A 15,635-nucleotide genomic window follows, 5' to 3' on the forward strand; every position below is an offset into this window, starting at 1 on the left:
ACCCGTCTTAACACCTTAGCACCTGCTGTAATATTCATTTCAGACAGTAAACCAATTTTTACATTATCACACTTATCTTTCAGTAATGTTTGATTCAAATGTGTGTTTTTTGTGATGTGATGTTTGACTTGGCTTCTTAAGATCTACAATTAGATATTTACAGTTCATTAGAGTGTAAAACAATGTTATTATATGTGTATAATAAACAGAAATTAGAAAAAATGTTTTTGTTTGCAGTACATGGACTCCAGCGTAACTTGAGCCACTCTGGGTCTCTCATTCAAAACAATAAAAAAAAGACCTCATTTGAGTCGTGAGGCAGTGTGGGATCGTGGGAGTTGTTGTCTTCACCACCATTGCCAATAAAAATATACGTGATGTGAATGGGGCGCAAATCATGTTCTCAGATGAGCTAACCCATTTAAGTTGTGTTCATGTTATGCAGCAAACGACAATGAATAATCGTGACCCATAATGAGGGACCAATAAAAAAGTTGAGTTAAAAAACAGCTGACTGGCTAACTGGCTAGCAGCGCGTTTCTCTTTCTAGACTGAAGATTTTCACTGCTACTGGATTTCATGATGTCACCCGCACCTAAATCGCTGTTTTTGAATTAGACATGTCAAGTCTTCAAATTCTTTATGCTGTGGTTTTTTCGTGTATTTGCTTGAATGTAATATGCCAATTATTAAAAGTCCTTATGTGATTCACATAGTATAGATGACCACTTCTGTGAATATGAAATGTCCACTGCCTCAGCTGCTTGTCAGTTGTTGTGCAGTAACAATGCTACTAACGCTTGTCATGTTTGATACAGAAATGAAACTTTCACTTTCGTTTGTGGGACAGATGCTGCACAGGTTGATGTTCTCCTGAGTTTCCTGAATAACCTGCATGGTCACCAGCTATAATCCTGATCTGAAATCCTCCCCAGTTACTCTGATGCGTCATCGGTCGATTGAGTGGGTAACATTAACTATATTATTTATTGCAGTTGTGGTCAAAGTTGAGCCGCTGATTGGCTACCACTAGAGAACACGTCAACCTCTGCATTTACTCAAAGCCAATAACATCTACTCCTGCCATTAACATTTACATCTCCATCTCAACTTGTACCATACTGCGACAACTTCAGACAGGCAAAGCACATCAAAGGTAAGTTGTCTCTGAAACACTTTATTTTATATGTTGAAATCTTTGCAGGACTGTATCAAACCACTCATAGCAGAGACGAGGTAACAGAGCGAGTCATGGAAAAGTCGCCTTCTAGCAGCTGTCAGGCAGCATGCGTTCATATGGGTGTAGCTTTGAAAAAAGGGGTGATGGGGGAGGGAGGGATGTATCAGCTCAATATTTTTGCAACCGATAGTCGAATCTCTGACTAGCTTTTCCAGGATATCAACCCTACCTTTACTGGAACATTAAGAGGAAGGCCAACAACAAAAGATAATAAAATTTAAAACTGCACCCAACTGGTTTGGTCAGGCTTATCAGTGAAGGAGCTAAAAGGCATACTCTCTGTGTGAGCATGAAACAGATCAGGAAAATCTCTATGCAAATAAAGGCTTATAAAAAAGGTATGGTGCTACTGCCTTCATCCTGAAAGTCTCATTTCAAGCTCCTCGAAAGACTCCTTTCAGTCCCTCTCTATACTATCTGGTCATCAGAGCCCAGAGTTCAACAGTTGGACATCAAAGTACCAACGCTGGAGTGGGAGGGGGATCTGTCTCTCCTCGTCTGTTCCGTCCCTGTCTGCGACAACCACTGAGGGATTCCTGAGACGGGCCATGGGGGCCCTTGGCTCTCACTTTACACAGAGAAACCCTATCATTTGGCCCAGCGCCGCCACAGCTACCCTCCGATGCCCTGTAAGTGCCCGCTATATCACATTAGGCGCTTTTTATCTAACTCTCTGGAGATGGGAGGGTGGTTCAGAGCGATGTGTTTCTCTGTGTGTGTGTGTGTGTGTGTGTGTGTGTGTGTGTGTGTGTGTACAGGACTAAATGCGTATATTTTAACTAGACTTGGTGGGAATATTGCATGGGATAGTATCTCCAGACGATTGAGCTGATTAAAAGGTCAACATCAGAGAAAACAATACGGTCCGAAAACACATTTTCCAAGAACCAGCTAACAATCTAAAGCCTATATAGTGATCAGGAAATTATTCCAAATCATGTACAAAAATAATATCATGCTCTTCAGGATTGAAGGACTGAAGGACGTGCAGCTGGTGGAAATTATGACATGTAAAAACAAGTAACCAATTAGACCAAACCTAATTATGTATATGATAATTATTACAAGCATAAAGTGACAATGATACACAGTACAAAAATTATGCTATATATAGCTAAAAAAGCTTTTTCAAGGTATATCTTCACCTAATATGTAGACTCAACCTAAAGTGTCAATAAATACAATTTATATTGATCTTATCTACTCCATGAACTTTATATTACCTTTTATGCATGGACCTCACTTGACGTTATAAGAAACTAAATATTTGCACCCAAAAGCACTGCCGCTGATCCAGTGCTGATTGAATAGTGTGGGAGCTGGTGGAGGGACCATGAATGATGATAGTGGTAGGACCACTCCTGAACTCCTCGGTCAGATCTCTGCATCACAATATGGTGATTATTCGGCTGTATCTAGAATCTGATATATTCTAGATTATGTTCTTAGATATACTCTTTTGTTATTTTTGTTATATTCTCTGTTGTATTTCCTGCTTCAATAATATCATAAAAGACAGGTCGATCCGAGAATTCTTATTTAATTCCTCTCACAAACAATTTCCACCACAGTCATTACCCTCCATTTATAGATCTTGTAATTTTCCCTTGTCCAGGTCTATTTGTGTCTTCGACCCAGTTTAAACATCCTGCGACCCACTTTTAGTCTTCTGTTCATCTGCTGTGAAACCGTGGGCTGACAGAGTTTGGTGCAAGGAAAATAAGTCTTGCTGTGTTTTAGATATATGAACAACATATAACTCACCACAGAGGTGAGCGCCATCTGGAAGCTGTAGATGCGCGCCAGGCCGAAATCTGCTAGTTTGATCTGTCCTCCGCTGGTGACCAGGATGTTCTGGGGCTTCAGGTCGCGGTGGACCACACGGTGAGAGTGCAGGAAGTCCAACCCCTGGAGCAGCTGGTACATCATATCCTGTGAGACGACAAAATGGAGTGAGGATCTTTTATATTATTTTGTGGAAAAAGTTTGACCAGATTTTTATTTATGGATCTGAATCATTTAATCTGATCTGTTAAATTGAATTTCCTAAAAACGTTCGGCCTTTATTGTCAGAGAAAAAGTCAAAGACAGATGGTTTTCTGACCTGGCACCTGTAGAACAACATTTGAAGTCATTCCTCTGTCAGACCAGTGAGAAAAGAATGAGAATGAGACCTGCAGTGAGAAGTTAAGTAGAATGGCTGAGACATTTAGATAGAGAGGGAGTTAACTTGAGGAGGCCTGTGTCTTTTTTTTGTTGACTGTGGCAGATGTTTGATAACTGACACACACACACACACACGCTCGATAGAGGCAAAGAGAGGCCCCGCTCTGTGTGAGCACGGATCTCTGTTCCTCGGCAGCTGTCCTGCTTGAGTTAATTGGCGCCGGTTTTCTTTTTATGCCCATACGCTGACCTCAGAGATGGCCACAGGCGCTGCATCCATGACAAACTGACAACACAAACTGGTGCGAGCAGGAACCAGCTATGTCAACCTGCATCGACATGTTCTTTTCAAACTGAAATGCTCCAACCGGCGCTGCACCTGTACACAAATACAGTAAGTAATTGTGAAGTAGCATAACCAGGTTTTGGCAGAGGTAGGAAGTGTTGGGATGATCTCTTATAAGATAAGAATTGATATCAGAGGGTGATTTTTGTCTGTTTGAAAAGGAAAACATGTAGATAAAGGAGAAATGTTGGTGCAGTGAAATGCTGTAATGCCGGGTGTGCATTGTACACCATACACTCCCCCTTCAAAACACACACACTCTCTCTTATACACACACACACACACCCCAAAACCCTCCGCCAAGACCTCACAAGTGACATGGACCCGAGCCCGCAGCTCTATTCACTAGCCGACCAGCTGGTGAGTGAGTCAAAGGGGTCTGCACAGTCAAGCAGAAAACATTAGCAAACGGCGCGGGGCAGGCTGCTGCGCTGGCCGCAGTGGTGGAGACGGGAGCCCCCAACACAGCACCGCAGAGGTGGGGAATGATGTGAGTGAATGCCCCCTCCCCCCTGGGTTTGTGTTAATGTTACTTTACATCTACATTTTCATTTGTGTGTGTGATTCCCAGGCTGAGCAAGTGTGTGTGTGTGGGGGGTGGGGGTGCCCTCTGACCAGGAACAGGCAGGATGCATAAACAGACCTTCCTTTCTACATCTCCATCCAGCCATGACCTAGAGAGCAGGGCAGCAGACAGACAGGGCCATAGGACAGAGGCGGGTAGTTGGTTATTTTTTGTATGTGTGTGTGTGTGAGTGTGTGTGTGTGTGTGTGTGTGTGTGACACAATAGTGCACCCCCCCCCATTAGTTCCTCTCTGCTTTAAATAGCCATTTCACCGTGCTTCCTTTCAGCAGCATTTCTGAGTAAACACCAATTATCTCAGAAGTGTGACTCTTGGACAAACACACAAACAATCTTGGCCCTTTGGCCCGGGTGCCATCCTCCTCTCTACCGGATCAATTACCCTCACCTCACAACTGAGTGATGAGAAATATCCCAGCTGTGTTCGACTGCATGACATACAGCGTGAATCTGTCTGAAATCCAAAGTGCCGAGGTTAAAGTGGTCGGCCGAACGATGCCTCAAAGTTTAACAGCCACATGACACAAGGGGGTGAAAGAGATCCTACTCGGAGCCGAAGAAAAGCTCCAGCACCAAGGAGACTCACATGAGTTGTTCAACGCACAACTGTCTTCAACTGGCAACACTTCAACCAAAAAGAAAACCCCCATAAACAACTTGGCCAGGAGGAAACCAAATCACACAAAAAGGCAACAGATCTGACCCTAAAAAAAAGGAAAAAGGACCAGGGAAAAAAGTAGTCAGCCCTCCGCAAGATGCAGTCAAAACATGGCTTTCTCAGTGCGCCTCCCTTTCTAATGCAAATGGACCAGAGGCAGCCATATTGTTTATTGTAGCCAAGCACAATATGGGACATCTGCCGGTTAGCGTTAGTGTAATTCCCTCCCCATGCTTCATTAACCTCCCCCTTTATGGGCCCTCAGAATGGAAGAGTGGAAGCTTGGACAGTGGCGGCGCAGGAGGGTGGGCGAGTCTCAAGCGCCGGCCCGGCCGAGGAGCACCGAGGCTGGGGCAGCCCGGCCGCTTGATGTCCTTCCAGCTCATTTGATTGCTGGAGGAGGGCCTCTTTCATCAATGAGCATGTGGTGGGTCTCGAGTCTGAGGAAGGCCGAATGGGTGGTGGAGGGTGGGGGGGCTGGAGTGGACAGGGGTGGACCAGGGTGGGGTGTCTGGTGCTGGGGGTAGATCGGCGTTGAGAAAAAAGTATGTGCCTGTTCTTCTTTGTTAAATGTGGATGAATTCAAAAGTAACACTGAAGAGGTAGGCATTTAATCCGATAGGTAGAGGTGAGCCAAAATCGGGATTGTTGGAAAGGGATTGGTTATCTGGTGGTAAATTATCAAGGAGGGGGAGGGCTACACTGGGGGTTACTGTGCAGTATCCACTGTCCTAGAAATAACAGGGGATGGCGCCTGGGCCATCTTGTCACTCCATCATTGTCCTTTTGTCCACTCAAGACTCCAGCTGTATGGATGTGAGGAGAAAGCAAAAGGAAGGAGGTGTGCCGAAGGGGTCACCATGCTTCAAACAAAGTGCTTGTTGCATTGTAGGACAGCGTCAGAAACGTCCGCTCCCAACGTCAGAATTGTGTGTGTGTGAGCTATGGGGGGGTTACGTCCACTAATTTTTGTAACATTTAAAAGAAAGGCCTCCAAGCAAGAGGCAAAGGTTTCAACTTCTATCTCAAGCTCTTTTGTTGTCTTTTTTTTTTTTTTAGTTCACTTCAATCTGACCACCACAGAAATGTTTTCAAAAAGATATAGGATGCAAGATCCATGAATTAAGACTGCAGCTATAATGATTAATTCCTTCCATTAATCCATCAGCCTGTATTGATCTACTGGTTAATCACCATTTATATTGGAAAATGCTCAACAAATCAATTGTCCGTTAATTTTCTGTTGATGGAATAATCAACCAGCTCATCCCCAACACACTGCTATTAATTAATAAAGGGTTTCAAATTCATAATTAAAGAAAAACGAAATTGGTTAAAATTACTGGAACAAGAACAATTATTTTAATAAAGCTAAAGGTGACATGTTTTTTTGGTTACACTCTAAATCCAAAAGAGATTCAGTTGAAAGTTATACAAAACAAAGAAAAGAAAATCTTCAAATTTGAGATGTTAATGTTAAAAAAGATATTCCGCAGACAATTCAGTAAGTTATTTCAGCTCAGAAAAATAACAAACAACTACAATGACACTTGGTAGAGCACACACAACCTGATCTTTTTCATCTAGATCCATTCATAATTTATTGGGACATTTACAAACATGTAGAAAAACACAGTACCACTGTTAAAGTAAGTGAAAAAAATATATATATCAAATAATCTCCAAAGGTTAACAGGCCCAAACCCCACCCTTCCAACAAGTTTCAAAAAAATCGGTTTGGTAGTTTTTGCTTAATCCTGCTGACAGACAGACATACAGTAAAGAAAACATAACCAAACCTCATGTATAAATTTGTCTTAAAATGTGTTTTGATTTTTGAACAAACAAATCAGATAACTGGCTGTTTTGTTCTTATCCATAGTGAAAAAAATCTTTCAGAGCATTTTGAATTTGATTTCCTTGAAGCACCTGCTGATGTGAACCAGGCGTCCGTCTTACACTGGTGATTTGCATAAAGCTGGGAATGTGAACAGTCATTTTAAAGAGTGCAGATATTCATCAGTACACTGTCAGACAAATTATAAATGAGGGTGATTTAGCAGAACGTTTAGTGAGGTTAAACCCCCAGAGCTAAAGGCTAAACTGAATCGTATTCATATCCTCTGATCATATGTAAATCATGGAGGAAGCTGCTCCTGAACAAACATTTCTGAGGCCAGACGTTTGGACAAGAGAGCAACACTATACAACAGTACAGGGACTATGTTTTCTGACTAATGAAAACTACATGGGGTAAGAAGAGCATTTTATACCAGTGTCATCACACTGAGGCTGCATCTCTGTCTCTGGGTCTTTATCAGAGTTTCATATAGGACGTCAGGGTGATTGTTCACCAGCTGAAGCTCAAAATAAATCTAATCAGAAAATGGAAAATAAAGAGTCCCAGCGCACATCCGGATGCCAGGAATGAATTATTTTCTATTTATTCAATAAACATTTCACAAAACATTGAAATTGCTCAAGCCCCGCTGTGCACAAGGATCTACACCTTTCACATTAGGCGGCCTAAAACTAATCAGTGAGCTGAAATAGTTCTGTAAGAAGAAACTTATCCTCAACATTGGGCAGGTCTGTTCAAGAGTTCCAGAAAGTAGTTGTATGAGAGTATTGCTACCAAAGGAGGTTTAGTTTTTTTTTTCCCACCATTACTGTACATATTCAATAAAGACATGAATCTCATCTATTTATGCTTTATTAGGTTAAAGCTTTTTGTGTTTACATTTGTGACTGACGTGAAGATCTGGTCACATTAACATTGCTTTCAGACAGGCACTGAAGCCCAGACATTTTTCTGAAATTTTCCAGAGGCTGTATGTGAGAACGCAAATATCAGATGTTCTGGACATACACAGTTCTGTTCCTGGCCCTGAAAATGAGTGAGCCAGTGAGAGAATACAGCCGGGAAAATGTCCAGAAAGATCAGAGCGAGCCAGTGTTGGTGTTGATGCTGTTTCTAACATACAACGTACACAAAAATGGAACAATAGATGGAATAGATTCAAGAGCTTTTGGTGATAAAGGCAGAGGAAAAGATTTCCGCAACAGAATTTATATGTAATGTTCAGCATTCTGCATAATCTAGCCTCCTGTCATCTGAATGTTCTGAAAACATTCTTGTTATTGTGAATGCATCTGATGTGAACAACCTCCCGTTGCATTCTTCAAATGTGAAACTCCAGAAAATGTCACAGGTTCACATTAGGTAAATAGGGTTCAGTATTGCTGCAGAAGTAAAATATTTGAGGTCTAACAATCACACCACTACACAGGCACCCACAGAAACTACAGCCCCACATCCTGTATCGACTTCAGCAAAAAAAAGAAAGAAACGCTGGGAAAGCCTCGGGTGGGATCTACCTGACTCGTCTACGCTTGCACAGCATCTCGCCAACATTACAGCCTGACACAAAACTTTCAAACATAAACCCAGCCCTGGGGTGAAAACCGATGGTTACTCTAGCTCCAACAACTTCTCCGTTTCAAACATGACACTTTAAAATCGGAGGTCCCTCTGTCCAAAAATAGAGGCATACCCCTACGGTTATGTCCGCGGTGTATCGACAGACCTTTGGGGTGAAACACGATAAAGAGATTTTCAAAAAGGGGTTTGTGTGGGAAAGATTAAAATAAAAGAAGACGGTTACGGAGGAAAGGACCTGGCGACAAATCCACTTCCGAGCTTTCGGCAAAGGTGTAAGTGGACACTCTGTGGATTTATTTAATGAATTGGAGAAACTGATAGCAGTGTTGAGTGAGAAGGTTTTGTACCTTCAATAGAATGGTTAACACAGAGGAGGAGTGACCATGAAATACACTCTTGGTTTTTTAAATCCATTTTCTCACACACACACATTTTCTCTGTCTCCATCTGTAACACAGTGTAGAGCAGCAGTGAGAGCTCAAAATGAAAATAGAGAAGGAGCCTTTAATTTAGAGCCCATCTGCCACATGTGCTGCCCTTCAAACGGTCTGGTACCTCTGATGTTAGAGGGAGCTGCACTCTGTCCTCCACGTCTCCGGCCAAGAAAGCGCACTCTGTACCATACAGACATGCAACAGTCATTCCAGAGAGGTTTAGCAAGTAGCTTTCCTCATATTTCAAATAGAAATACTTGAAATTGAAATGTTTTGTAATGTGTGACTGTTTGCACAGAAGACCAGACATTTTCCTGGAAGTTTCTCTAGGGGCCTATGCAAGTCAGTTTCTCTTGCCATTTTCAGCAACTTAATCGTGCCAGCCCTCAGTCAAGCAGGTGATTATGTTGATGAACTTTTTTACATGCCACAGACACGAAACTGAAATAATACAAATATCTCAGGATGAAAGAGCAGCACCCTACAGATAGAAGATGCAGACGAAGTCGTCAACTTGTAAGGACGAGATTCTAGAATCTTCGTTGAGAAGACGAGTGATTTTGCAGTGGAATTTCCACATCATGTCTGGACATCTCCTGCTGCGGTGCACCCTTATATGTGAAAGGTAAACTCCGGGAAATGTCTGGACCCAATTTTTGGACACTTAATGTCATGTCTGAAAACGGCCTTGCTGACCATTCAAAGACTCCAGTTTCCAATTCACCACTTTCATTATCTGGTAGTTGTAGAAAATAAGGATTACCTTGATGGTCTCAGGTGGTACTCCAGGGTCAGGGGCCTTCTCCAGGTAGGTGGTCAGGTCCTGATCCACGTGCTCAAAGACCAGGGTGAGTTTGGTTTCTCGGTCAGTTCGAGAGACTGTGCACACGTCAAACAACCTGGAACAAGAGGGTAGAGTTGTACATTGTGCTAAAGCTTCAACAACATAAAGACCACATCTCCTCTCTGATCAATGGTGGCCTGGACTTTTATACACACATACATATATATAATGTTATATAACAATATTCCTTTCAGACATATTGAGCACATGAGCAAGGCACTACTTAAATCCAAGTCAGCTGCAGTTTCACATCATGATAATGACTCTGACAAAGACAGAAAGACGACTTCAGCTGTGATTGGATCAATGCCTGGGTTTAAAACACTGATTTCCGCAACAAAATGTATAAGTCATGTCCTGCCTCATGTCCATTTTTTCTGTAATGAATGTATGATTTACATATAGTCAACTCATGTGCTGCGTTCTTAATATGTGTAAGGCAAACTCCGGAAAATAAGCAGATTAACAATCTCCTGTGGGTTGAGCTGATATCGCTCTCTCAGGTTACTCTGAAAAAGTCAACCAGTTCCACGCTAAATGCTAAACTTCAATGGATTCAAGACTATCGAGCCCCAGACCCCAATGTTCTTGGTTGTGTTTCACTGGGCAACTAACTAAGGCCAAGAATCCAGATTATGTCAGCAGACCTGCCAAGGGAGGCTTTAGTGAAAAGCCGGGAAAAAAAATCTATCCAGTATGTCGTCTTCAAAGAGCTGGGAACAACAAGTAACATTCCTCAACCGGTGCCATGACAACTCCTGATGCTCTATAGGAAGTGGACCGAAGTGAAGGCAGCATCTTTCATTGGGATAACAGAGGAGATGAAGGGATATTGGATGGATCTCCATCTGACGCATGTTGTGCCAGTGATATATTACTGTAATCACATTACTTTTCCTCTATAGCATAATTATTTTTAACGGCAAATGAATAAAGAGGTAAATATGTTTTGTATTGTTAAATAGGTCCATTTACATAACAGAAGTGGGATGATTGTGTCCCTCATCACTTCACCAACACTTCACCTACAATGTCTTTTTCGACAATGTGTAATCCCAATGTGCTTTCAAGGCATAATGACTGATTGAGTATACGTTTTACTTAGCTAACTATGCTAAGTAAGATAGAAGCTAACAAAATAATGACACCTAAGAGATTGAATCGATGATTGTTGCTGCTAATGTGAATTCAGAGTGATGCTACTCAATGCCACATCAGTAATTCCAATGCATGATGCTATTATTCAGACAGGCTAATCTACATTATCTGTTTTAAATTGAAGCATGGAAAGGGCTGACTAAATCTGTCCAGAAACCCTTTCATTCCCATCCAACAAGACATCACGTGTCCATGCCAACACGCTTGTAATCAGCAGACTTGGAAATGCTACAGTCAGAAAAGTGTGTGAGAGGCGATCCGTTCAAGATATTAGTTCTGTGCATGATGTCACAGCAAAGACTGCGCCCTCCTCTTGAAGTTCCGGGGTTAAACGCCCCTCACTGCTCGATTGTTGGGCTACAATGTGGGCTCTCAGCAGACACTGAACATGTGGAATGAATAATGGGCCGCATTACAAACATCCAGGGGTTGCCTGGAGTCACACAGAAAGCCCACAATGCACTCTTCCTGGCCTGAGCTGCTTGGCAATGCTGCCTGGCTAAACCGGAGGATAGTGGGGTTCCTCTGATGGTTCAATGAGCCCGACAGTTTGCACTCTTACAGCACATTATCGCGACAAATGCTACTGCATATTCTCACTCAACTCATGATGTCACAGTAGCAAACAAAATTAATTTAACCACTGTGTAAAATTGACCTAAGACAGCTTCAATGTACACTGCCTTCCACTGAGAACAAAGGCCATTGTGATTCCTTTAGGAGAAAACCATAACCATTATCCTCCATTATTCATTTATACACTAGAGAATTATTGTTAGAGGCAAACTGGTACTCGCCATGCTTCTAAAAGTCCACTTAGAACTTCCCCTTCAATCCCAAAGCACTCAATATCCCATAATAAAACAACTTCCAAGGTCAGGCCTTGGCCAGTGCAGGCATATGACGCCTTATCTGACTATTGACCTCAGTGAACAACTCAATACAAAACTGAAAGAAAATGTCCTCTCTGTGTCCAGCAGTGAAGACATGAACTATAAAAACTGGGCTCTATGTAACTTTACTTCAAATATAGTCAGTAAATCCAATCTGGCTTTCCACAGCTGAGCAAGGAGATTGTTGCCGTCATGCTCGTGGGCACTCTGGCAGAGTAAAGTGTGATTGGGGGGCGCACATATACAAAATGCATCGAATCTGTGATATGTGACTAGTGAATTTAAATATGGTGACCGTCTCATTGTTGATCTTGGATCTGCCCCCCTGCTTGGGTCAGCATTTGCTTTGGAACTGAAACAATTTGTCAATATGTTGATTCGCTGCTCAATGATTAATCATTGAAAATATGTTTTATTAATATATAATTCAACTTCAAATCAATCATAATTTATGAATGTTAGATATTTAAATAATCATTGACTGCAACTTTTCAAGGGTATATAATTTCTTTTCAGTCTTATTTTGTGAAAGTTGGTGAAAGCAAAACAAGCTATTTGATGACTTATAATACACTTTGACTTTTTATGAACAATATAACTATTGAAACAGATTTATCGGTATTTAAATCCTAGATAATTGCAGCCCAAGTCCACTTGAACTTAAATTGTCAATTTGGTCAAATTGATTTAGCCAAAGGTTTTTAAAAATGTAATCAGTGAATATTTAATTACAAATAATGAATATAATCAGGTTTATAATTATTAATAATATAAGTTATAATGATCTTACGGAAAGGTGAAGGTCAAATCATTAGGAAGGTCAACTTTGAATTGAAACTGCAATTTTCCCACGCTGAGAGGTGCTATCACTGCGAGAAAAGAGATCATGATGTCTTTTTTAAACATATAAAAATATGTTTTTAAAACATACATACTCTGTTCCACTTTAACATATAAACCAGAAGCATTTCCCAGGGAAAAGTGGGACGGGAAGTGACCCGTTTTTAAGGATGTTGTGGCTTTAAAGCAGAGAAGACTTATGTTGAATGCTGAGTGGGGTTGAGTGTTTTAGAGATACATACATGAGCTCAATCTGTGTGACTGGATTCAACCAATGACTGTAGAGCAGTAACCAGTAATGGGAAAAGGTGAAAGTTGGGGTCTGACAGGTGTGCATGCATCAACTGTCAGTGACAGCAACAGGCTAGTTGTTGTGCTGCATGTTTTCATATTGTCAGCAGTAAAGTGTCAAAGACGGACTTCTGCTGCAAAAATGTGTCTACTGTGGGACATGTGAAGCACCAGCTGGGCCATAAAAAATATAAATGAGTGCATTATAATGTCCTTCAATATTAATGTGACAAACATCCAATATATATTGATATATTGCTTCTGCATAATGCAAGCAGAGTGAAGAGGTATAACACAGATCTAACTCAGATTTGTAAAATGGGTTAGCTGTTTATTAAGTGTAACTTTCTACTCATAAAGAGTTTAAAACCAGAGCCTTCACTCAGGAGCAAAACATCCATTTTTAAAACTTTAAACAATAACGTACATTTAACGCGATAATTATCGATATCGACTGATGTGAAAAAGTAACGCCTTGATATAATTTCCAGCCATATCGTCCAGCCCTGTGAGGCACCATGATAATCAACAGAGATCATCAAAAACGAAAACACAACATTTCACACAGACACACACACTGGGCTGCCCACCTCTGCCCTCTCACTTACCTTACAACATTGGGGTGCTCGAAGGCCTCAAGCTGCCTCAGTACCGCCACCTCCCGGATGGTGGAAAGAGGCATCCCTTCTTCCTCCGTCTGGACTCGAACTCTTTTCAGGGCTACAAATCGGCCCCCGTTCTTCAGGTCCCTCGCCTTGTACACTTTCCCATAAGCGCCTTCTCCGATCTCGGCGACGGGCTCATACTGAGTGCCAATACTCTCTCTGTCCATTTTTGCAGAATATTTTTTCCCTTTCCTCTCTGTCTCTCTGCCTCCGTCTCTTGTTGAAAATATTGCGGGGAATCCCGGCGAGTGTTGGCGAGCCAGAGAACTTTACGAAGGCATATTCACAGAAGAGAGTCGGCACATGCCATGCCTATAGAGGAGAGGGAGAAGACACAGATGGAGGAAGTCACCATCTTTGTCAGGTTATTGGTCAAACTATGCTCCAGGTAGGCAACAACAGCACTGTCATGTTTTATTCCGACTATCAACACAAGGGTAGCGCTGCTTCCCTACGTCCACTCCTCCTCCTTCTCTATTACGCACAGCGGCTCATGTCCTCCAACCCCTCAAACACAAAATAATGTGAAATAATTCAAATAACACGCTCTCTTTCTTATCCGCCTTTAAGTTGAATAAACTGTCTTATTGTCAAAAATAAAATAAAAAGTTTCCTCCACGCGTGGTGTTGCTGAAGTTATGTTCATGTGAGGCTGCAAGTCTTAATCTGTTAAAAGGGGAAATTAAAACACAGTTTTAAAAGAGAACACGCACATACATGACATATCCAGCTTGTGGGTTGGTTAAGTCACTTAACTAACAGATCACCAGCTTAATCAAAGTTTATGTTTGAGGCGACAAAAACTTTGGCGAGCACGTGGCTGTCTACTGATTGCATTGTCTGAACTTCCTACAGCAAAAGTCCTTTAAAAAAACAGTAAAACACGCCTTTTGGTCCGGAAATCGCTATAAATACGTCAAACGGTTTCATAAAGGAGTTTTAGACGTGTTTTCATCAGCTTCGGCTGCTTCCTTTAATTTATATTAATTTAATTGCGCGCAGCCCAATTAAAGTTACACTAACAAATCAAAGGAGTTGCACGTTTCGCTCGCTTTAAAATGATATTGAATTTTAAAGCGGCTCCTTAAACACATTTTGGCATCACATCCACCACTAATAACCCCCCACACCCCCACCGTTTGCAGTGTTTACCTTATTTTTACGTTGTCAATAAATGTCCGATAAAATGCTGAGGAGGCGCTCGTCGCTGTTGTTGTCTCGGGGATAATAAGACCTTGTCTCCGCATCAAACGCATCCCCGGTCCGCTGTCCTCTTTCCTCCACATGCGTGCATGCGGGGGCCACACAGGTAGTTTTTTTTGGGGGGGTGGGGGGGACGGGTGCATGCAGTCCTCCTCTTTAACCCCCCATGCCTCAGACTCGGCACCAGCCCCGGCAGAGACACTCACACAAGGGGAGGAGGGCGGTGGTGGTGGAGGGCTGTACTAACACACACACTCTCACTGCAAGTTAGTGTGTAGGGGAAGGGGATGAGGCGTGTTGGGTGGGGAGGGGGTCACAGCACAAAGGCAAACGCGTGATATAGCCCCTCCAACAACAACAAAAAAATCAAGCTCCTCTTTTGGATGTTTCTTTCTCTTCCCCTCTCTCTCTCTCTTTAGTGCATATATCCCCGGATCGGCCCTATGTATATATGCAACTGCAGCCCCGCTCCTGCCTCTGTGTGTGTGTGTGTGTGAGCTCCGGCTCTGCCTGCCTTTCCCACGCCGGCTGAATGTGGCCTGACCCCCTTCAGAGAGGTTTGACACGGAGCGGGGACATTTCCGCATTCCTCCCCGACTACAAAGGCCTCGCCGCCTCCCTCCTCGCTCCGCCTCGGCCTCCTCGGTGCTCCGCCATTCAGACGCGGCGCTCCGCTGCGGGTTTCGTCCCCCCAGTGTCAGCACCGGGAGCGCCGCGGGTAATCGGGGGAAGAAGAGGGGGGAGAGAGCTTGGGGGTTTACGGACGGCCACTCTATCTATCTATGTGCGGAACTCCCCCCGTGGTAACAAAAGTGCCAGCGGGAATGCGATGTGACAAGCTCGGCCTCAGATGGTCCTGAGGGGTCAGGTT

General features: G+C 42.7%; 1 protein-coding gene across 2 annotated transcripts in view; it reads right to left on the bottom strand.

Annotated features, from left to right (window-relative positions):
* cdk6 (cyclin dependent kinase 6) overlaps positions 1-15,251 on the bottom strand; it is a 36,397-nt gene extending 21,146 nt beyond the window's left edge. The window contains exons 1-4 of one of the 2 annotated variants that reach the window (XM_020090956.2): positions 14,714-15,251; positions 13,505-13,873; positions 9,634-9,769; positions 3,005-3,172 (exon numbers count right to left, since the gene is read on the bottom strand). In XM_020090956.2, the coding sequence (XP_019946515.1) occupies positions 3,005-3,172; positions 9,634-9,769; positions 13,505-13,728 (528 nt within the window). In that variant the 5' untranslated portion in view covers positions 13,729-13,873; positions 14,714-15,251. Of the gene's footprint in view, positions 1-3,004; positions 3,173-9,633; positions 9,770-13,504; positions 14,228-14,713 lie in introns of those variants that run through there. The other variant, XM_069516203.1, reaches the window with a different exon arrangement.
* Between the last annotated feature and the right edge of the window lie 384 nt (positions 15,252-15,635).

The sequence above is a fragment of the Paralichthys olivaceus genome, chromosome 20, assembly GCF_024713975.1.
Source record: "Paralichthys olivaceus isolate ysfri-2021 chromosome 20, ASM2471397v2, whole genome shotgun sequence".
NCBI lineage: Eukaryota > Metazoa > Chordata > Actinopteri > Pleuronectiformes > Paralichthyidae > Paralichthys > Paralichthys olivaceus.